Source organism: Aulonocara sp. 'chitande type north' Nkhata Bay, linkage group LG6, assembly GCF_057382095.1.
Source record: "Aulonocara sp. 'chitande type north' Nkhata Bay isolate Kocher_YH1m ecotype deep benthic linkage group LG6, A_spYH_male_GT1.1, whole genome shotgun sequence".
In the NCBI taxonomy this organism is placed as follows: domain Eukaryota; kingdom Metazoa; phylum Chordata; class Actinopteri; order Cichliformes; family Cichlidae; genus Aulonocara; species Aulonocara sp. 'chitande type north' Nkhata Bay.
In genome coordinates this window covers 19,103,497-19,111,340 of record NC_141349.1, presented here as the reverse complement: position 1 = coordinate 19,111,340, position 7,844 = coordinate 19,103,497, and the positions used below count along the sequence as shown (strand labels likewise).

The 7,844-nt window shown below is 37.6% G+C and overlaps 1 protein-coding gene across 1 annotated transcript; it reads left to right on the top strand.

Moving 5' to 3' along the window:
• The first annotated feature begins 2,946 nt into the window (after positions 1–2,946).
• lsm6 (LSM6 homolog, U6 small nuclear RNA and mRNA degradation associated) lies at positions 2,947–7,151 on the top strand. Its single transcript, XM_086295405.1, has 4 exons — positions 2,947–3,061; positions 3,379–3,484; positions 3,587–3,700; positions 6,971–7,151. The coding sequence occupies exons 2-4, from the start codon at positions 3,391–3,393 to the stop codon at positions 7,003–7,005; spliced, it is 243 nt and encodes an 80-aa protein (XP_086151531.1). The 5' UTR covers positions 2,947–3,061; positions 3,379–3,390; the 3' UTR covers positions 7,006–7,151.
• Positions 7,152–7,844: the final 693 nt, after the last annotated feature.

Genomic DNA, 7,844 nt, shown 5'->3' with positions numbered 1-7,844 from the left:
TTATTACATTAGGTTAAGCTTTTGGATTAAATTAAATGAGACTTTGTCCATATGATTAATGTAGAAAATTATGCATAGTGCAGTAAAATAGTATCAAAGTCAAACATGTGAGATTCAGAGTAGTTTCATGAACATTTAGGGAGAAGCATATTTACCACTGTGTTGCATCACCTGTACATTTTACAACACAACCTTCTTGAAATTAAATTGCAGTAATTTAGACCACAGAGTCCTTCCTTCTTCTTGCTTGATACATAATTTCCGTTGTTTGGGTTCTCTGGAATTGTTTGAGGTTTTTTTTATTTTGTTTTTTGCAATGATCCATTTTTTTTTAGTGTGTAACAAAAACAAACAGGAAGGACTGTTACTCTTTATGATGAATATTCAGAATATGTACAGACATCCTCTCACTGAAATAAGCAATGATTCTTCTGAGAAACGCATCATTTGGACTGTGTAGCATATGCTGCTTGAAAATGTGTGTTTATCCCTGTGTGCCCTACAGATGTGCAGGTTAAACACGCCATGTGTACTACATGACCATCACAGGTCTCAGCTTTTGAACTATGTGCTGATAAAAATGTACTTTCTTTGCAGGGTAGTGTTTTAACTTTCATTTGCTGAGGCAGTGACAAATAACATCCATCCTTCCCTCCGTCCATTTATCCAATTCAGGGTCGTAGAGGGGATGAAGCCTATCTCAGCTACCACAGGGTGAGTGGCAGGGTACACTCTGGACAGGTCGGTAGCCTGTCACAGACAACCAGGCATGCAGTTAGTGCAGTTAACTGGTCATTCAAAATTGCCCATAGGTGTGAATGTGAGAGCGAATGGTTGACAAATAATATTTTACTGAAAATGGATCCTGAGCCCATGCAGTGATTTCTACTAAAGCATCATGTCTATTTTTAATGTCGTGCTAGCTGAGAGCCCATAGATCATGGCCCTTCAGCAAAAGTTTTGGTGAAATCTTTATCGATTCTCTGATTGATTAATTGCTGTTATGTACCACAAATGACCACAGATTTTTTGCAGACTCAACATTTCCAGTATGCTTATTTTTTGCCCATGTACCTGATAGTTTTATAATATTTTCAGTTTAGACTCTGATATGTTGCCTTTGTATTTTTCTCAATTATAGGCTTTGAACGATTTGCAAATTACTGCATTTTGTTCTTGTTTACATTTTACAGCATCCAAACTTTTGTGAAACCATAGGTTATAATATATATTGATGTCACCCATTAAGTTTAACTCAATTCTGCCTCAGGATCATATGCATTTTAAAACAAGGCAAGCACCTAAAGGATTTTTTTATATTTTAATTTAACAACACAAAGAGGTATGACGTACCAACATCATTATCTCTGTTGTTATTAGTAATATTCAACCAGAAATTGCTCTGATTTCTTCTTATTTGGGTAGTGATTTTCTGTGCTGTAACCAGAATCCAGATTCAAATGTATTGTTTTCATCATGCTCCTTCAGTCTAGGATGGTAATTATGTGAAATATGACATATAGAAAACGCACAGATCTAAATTATTGACTAACAGCAGGAAAATAAATAGCTGATATATATATATATATATATATATATATGTATATATATATATATATATATATATATATATATATATATATATAAAAAAACACCCAGCACGCCCCTGCGGGCGGTTTATCCTTCAAGCTCGGGTCCTCTACCAGAGGCCTGGGAGCTTGAGGGTCCTGCGCAGTATCTTAGCTGTTCCCAGGACTGCGCTCTTCTGGACAGAGATTTCCGATGTTGTTCCCGGGATCTGCTGGAGCCACTCGCCTAGCTTGGGAGTCACCGCACCTAGTGCTCCGATTACCACGGGGACCACCGTTACCTTCACCCTCCACATCCTCTCGAGCTCTTCTCTGAGCCCTTGGTATTTCTCCAGCTTCTCGTGTTCCTTCTTCTTGATATTGCTGTCATTCAGAACCGCTACATCGATCACTACGGCCGCCTTCTTCTATATATATATATATATATATATATATATATATATATATATATATATATATATATAATTTTGCTGGACTAAAATTCATATCTTCTCTTTGCACATCAACTGTGATGGCTGGGACCAAAAGTAACGGTGATGCTGAACACAAGGCTACAGTGTTGTAAGAGTCTTAAACACATAAAACACCGCATGCTCTGAGGAAGGTATTTGATCCCTTACAGATTCCTTTTTTCCCCTCTTTTTTTTGCCACTTTGGCACACTTTCATGTTTCAGATAAACAAACAAATTGTAATTTTGCACAAAGGTAACCTGAGTAAATATGAAATGTGGTTTGATTTTATTGATTAAGGGAAAAGACTATCGAAAGCTGGCCCTGCTTGAAACATTTATTTTCCCAAAACCTAAAAACTGCCTGTGGCACCTTGGCTCTCACTGGGGTTCGCTGGAGTCCCAAAGCCTTAGAAATAGCTTTGTAACGCTTTCCAGACTGAAAGACGTCACTGACTTTGTTTCTTATCAATTCTTGAAATTTATTTATTTTTTTTAGATCAAGGAATGAGGAATGGTGTGTTGCTTTTTGAAATCTTTTACCTTTTACACTTTGTCAGACAGCTTCTACTTAAGTGATTTCTTGATTCAGCAGGTCTGGCAGTAACCAGCCCTGGCTGTGACTAGGGAAAAGTTAGCAGTTAACTCATGACTTAACAAGGGGGGATTATTTTTTAGGGGGGATTAAAGGACCAGGTAGCTTTAGAAGCTTTTTTCCTATAACAAATGAAATCATAATTTAAAAACTGTATTTTGTATTTACTCAAGTTATCTTTGTTTACCTGAAAAATGTAAATGTGACAAATATGCAAAAAAAAAAAAGAGGCAAAAATACAGAAGGCTCAGGCAAACATTTAATCACAAAACTATAGCTACTTTGTTGCCAGTTTGATAGCTGATTATGTGATTAGCGATCAAGCATTTAAGTTTTTTGTCCTCAGCCGCTTTCCGTACAGAACACGCTTGTGATTGGTCAAACTGACGTCCATGCTAAATACAATTGTCTGGAAAACGTCGGTCTGGTGAGTGAAATGCTAACAAACATATTGCTGCTGCATATAAAATTAAAGGGTTTCTTCTTGTGTTGTTGGGTGCAATAAAATGTAAGCATGCTTTTCACAAAGACAGCGACCCTCGCTGCGCAGATTCACGGGAAAATAGCCGGTTAGCAGGTTAGTTATACTCGTTAGCTAGCTAGCCGCTAACGATACTAGCCTGTTTGCGTTAGGAAATCGTTACTATTACAGACATGAACACGAGTTAGCTTTTGTTACGCTAATGTAGCTCCATGAAATAAATCGCTACTATAGTATCTAATGCTCATCTTCCATCCTTTCAGATCACAGTCAAAATGAGCCTGAGGAAGCAGACCCCGAGTGACTTTCTGAAGCAGATCATTGGCAGACCTGTTGTGGTCAAACTGAACTCTGGTGTCGATTATAGAGGTACGTAACAGCTTAGCCACTTGCCCCCCCCCCCCCCCCCCCCCATACTGATCGGTAAGTAATGACTTTAAAGGAAAACACGGTGTGTTTGTGTACCTGCAGGTGTTCTGGCCTGTTTAGATGGTTACATGAACATCGCCATAGAGCAGACAGAGGAGTATGTCAACGGGCAACTCAAGAACAAATATGGCGATGCCTTCCTAAGAGGAAACAATGGTAAGCATGTCCCTTTTATGTAGACTTTGGTATTTAAGGCAGTATAGGTCTTCTGTAAGAAGACTGAAGTGCAGAATAAATATGCTAAACCTAAGGAAATGCTGTGCAGCTGTGACAGAGATGATAAAATAGATTAAAAATAAATAAATAAATGCAGGTTTATGTTTTTGAGGCCATCAGGTTTTTCTCTGAATGTCTGAAACTGGAACTCTTTCATGACAGTTGAAAGGAGACGAAAATATGACAAACACAGGTGAGGAGCGCAGATTAAAGTGTGATCTAAAAAGGTTGTCAAATAGCCAACTTGCCCAGAAAAGTAACCTGCTCTGTAGGATGTTCCTCTCAAAACAGGAAGCTGTGGTCTGTCTGATAATGACTCACATTCAGTGCTTGCTTATTAATTCCGTTTAAATGAGGGCATACATTATGAATGGCACAACTTAATGGTGCCATAACCTTTTAGCTATGTTCTGTTCTAACACAACTCCTTTTTTACTTGTAAAATAAAAGTGTACACAGCTCCAGTAAGCTGTACAGTACAAGTCAGTTGTGAAGAGTAACCAGAACCCTGAAACTGTAAAACTGAACTCAGAAATGTGTTTTATTATTTATTTTTTTTTATTTATACCAGTACTTTTTTTTTCCCTCTTTAAACTGTGGAAAAGGTCTCTCGCCTTCTTGAAAGTATTGTGAGGGTTAGCCAAATGGTGATAATTAGTTAATGATAAAAAAAAATCCCACTCAAATTAAATTGGTCTTCAAATTAAACTTTTTGCCTGCATTTATTTTTCGAAGTACATCATTATATGATAATAATCAGTAGATAAACTGTTAATGACAGTAGCTGTAAGCTGATGCCCGAGCTGATTTATTAAGATATTTTTAACTCACTAATTATTGTTAAAACAACACATTGTTAACACAGCTCTTGGGAACTGCCCTTTTTCACTCGTTGTCAGTTCAATATTGCATTTTCTTGTGTGTCTTGCTATATTTTTATGAAACTTTGTATTAATATTCTCCATGTTGATCAGCATAGACAGACTTGAACTTAAACTGTACAATGGCTTTGTACAGTGTTTACCTCTTTTTGATTTCCTATTTTTTTTTGTGTTTGTCACACTTAAATGTTTCAGATTAAACTAATTTAAATACTAGACAAAGATAACACAAGTAAACACAAAGTGCAGTTTCTAAATGAAGGTGTTTATTATTAGGAGAGAGAAAAATCCAAACCTACATGGTCCTGTGTGAAAAAGTGATTGCCCCCCCTAAACCTGTTGGGCCACCCCTAGCAGCAACAACTGCAGTCAAGTGCTTGCGATAACTGGCAGTGAGTCTTTTCCCGCACTGTGGAGGAATTTTGGCCCACTCATCTTTGCAGTGGATCTTTGTTTAAGTTCAGCCACCTTGGAGGCTTTTCAAGCATGAACTGCCTTTTTTAAGGTCATGCCACAGCATCTCAATCGGATTCAGGTCAGGACTTTGACTAGGCCACTCCAGAGACTTCATTTTGTTTTTCTTAAGCCATTCAGAGGTGAACTTGCTGGTGTATTTTGAATCATTCTCCCAACTCTGCTTCAGCTTGAGGTAATGAACAGGTGGCCGGACGGCAGAATTCATGGTTCCATTTACCACAGCAAGCCTCCGGGTCCTGAGGTAGCCTCAGACCATCACACTAACACCTTTTCACTGTTGGTATGACGTTCCTTTTCTAAAATGCTGTGTTCGCTTCATGCATGATCTAATGGGACACACACCTTCCATAAGGTTCAACTTTTGTCTCGTCAGTCCAGAGAGTATTATCCCTAAAGTTTTGGGGATCATCAAAATGTTTTCTGAGGCCGTTCCATGTTTTCGCCATTTGTGGATAATAGCTCTCATTGTGGTTCACTGGAGTCATACATCTCAAGAAATGGCTTTAAACCCTTTTCAAGACCAAGAGGTCTTTGTTTCTCATGTCTTCCTGAATTTGGATTCCGACATGTGCCTGGCTTTTGAGGATATTTTTGGTCTACTCCACTTTACATGATTTCTTGATTGAGAACAGGCGTGATACTAGTCAGACTAAACGCCTTCATTTGGAAATTTGTGTTTACTTGTGTTATTGTTGCTTAATATTTACATTTGTTTGATGATCTAAAACAGCAAACATTAAAAAAAAATGGAAATCAAGAAGGGGACAAACACTTTTTCACACCACTGAAACTGTCCTGACACAGAGATTTCATGTTTAATCACTGGTATGCCCCTTTTTTTAAATTTTTTTTTTTTATGAGAATTGGCTCATTGTAAGGCTCTTGTTTGCAGAGATAGTTTTAATATATTCTGTATTCACCACAGTAGTCGGAACATTTTTTTTAACTGTATTGTTTACATCTTCATCTCTCTGTCTGCATTTTCCAGACACCAGGCATGCACTGTATCCAGTGTGTGATTTGATCTCGAATGTGAGTCATGCAGGCCGGTGTTTCAGGCCGCAGATAGTGTTATTTTTAGTCAAAATAACCAGTACAACAAACTATACAGATTATCTTTGAGGGGAAAAAATGTGGAACGTGGATGCTGCAGGGGGTCAAGGTTTAACATAGAATTTGCTAAATCATCAGCAGCAGCAGCACATTTTCTTGTTACTGGAATTATTGTTTTTTCTTTGGGATTTGTTTCTGTGGAATAACTTCTGTGTTTGGGGCTGCGCATTCAGACTGTTGTGAGGTGCAGTAGCTATTCACATAAAAAAATAAAAACAAAACACACAATGGCTCCTCTGTTAAAGACATTTAAGAAAAAAAACATTTTGCAGTGGAGCCAGACTATAATTTATAACGGCTTCTAAATAAAATAAATTAAAGACGAGAGAAACACCCTTCAACAATGTTGTGAGCATTGATGTTACACAATTTAACCAGCAGATGGCGCTCTTCAGCATCTCTCCTGGCAGTACAGGGTGTTTCCAACAACCAGCTGATTCGAGCAGTCGGGTGGAGTGTAAATGAATAACTACACACAAAAAAATGTTAGGGGAATATGTTTATTTTGTGTGTCTGAAAGGAAATAAAAAATATCATCCGACATACAGGATTTTTAAGTCACCAGATGTCTGTGTCGATCTTAAAAATCCTACATTAGCCTGCCTCTGTTTTGCTTTACGCCGCCTCATTGAGTATTTTGTCTGTCAAATGAGATTTTCGGAATTTTGATTTATTTTTATGGATCATCGTGTATGAATAAGATCCCCCCCCCTTCTTTTCTCCTGTCTCCTTCTTACAGTTCTGTACATCAGCACCCAGAAGAGGAAAGTCTAGTGAAGACCATTTTGAGTTCATTTAATTTTTTCAGTTTTTAATAATGTTTCAGAAGACGACTGTCATACGTTTTTGGTTCTGTAAAGCTTGAGAAGCGTTTGTTTTGTGAAAGTGGAATATATGAATAAACTCTGAGTTTCGATTTATGTCTGACTCGTTGAACGTCATTTACACATATTGGTGTTATTATCACAAGGAAAACAACTATAGCTTCGCACATTTACCGGATATGGTCCAATCTAACTTTTTCCTAGCAGGAAAACTAAGAATTTAACACAAACCTGCGTTTTCCTCACTCAGAAGGGCTTTAATGTTTAAGTAAATAAAAGGTGGTTAAGAAAGCTGGTGAATTTCTTTTGGCTCTGTCCAAACCTGCAAATTTTAAACTATTTGTAGAGATGCATCATCTGGTGTGGCTTTTATTTCCCATTTGGTGCCATGGAAACAAAGAAATGTTCAATGTAAAAACAAACTGAACTGTTTTTGAACACTAGGCCAGCACAAAATTGATGTGACTCAACAGATGAACATAGCTCACTGCTATACAAGCAAATGTCCTGTATTTACCAGTAGCAGTCAATGATGAAAGTGCTTTCTGACTGATATATCCATACATGCTTAATGATTTTAATAATTGTCATTTAAATCTTAAATGGCTTCTTAGACTTCCCCCTTGCTTGTGGGGAAGTCTGACTGTGGAAGACGAATGATCTATTCTTTTTGTCCTTTTAGTGAAATCGCTCGCTCACAGTTTATCCCCGGAGCAAGCGGAGACATCAAATCTACCACTGTTTTCCCAGAAGGCTTCAAAAGGATTAGAACATAATTTTGTAATTTGT

Excerpts from the sequence above, each read along its gene's own strand:
- lsm6 (XM_086295405.1), top strand. The coding sequence starts at position 3,391 with ATGAGCCTGAGGAAGCAGACCCCGAGTGACTTTCTGAAGCAGATCATT. Across the intron at positions 3,485-3,586 it reads CTCTGGTGTCGATTATAGAG|GTGTTCTGGCCTGTTTAGAT; the intron begins GTACGTAACAGC and ends GTGTACCTGCAG. Across the intron at positions 3,701-6,970 it reads CTTCCTAAGAGGAAACAATG|TTCTGTACATCAGCACCCAG; the intron begins GTAAGCATGTCC and ends TCCTTCTTACAG.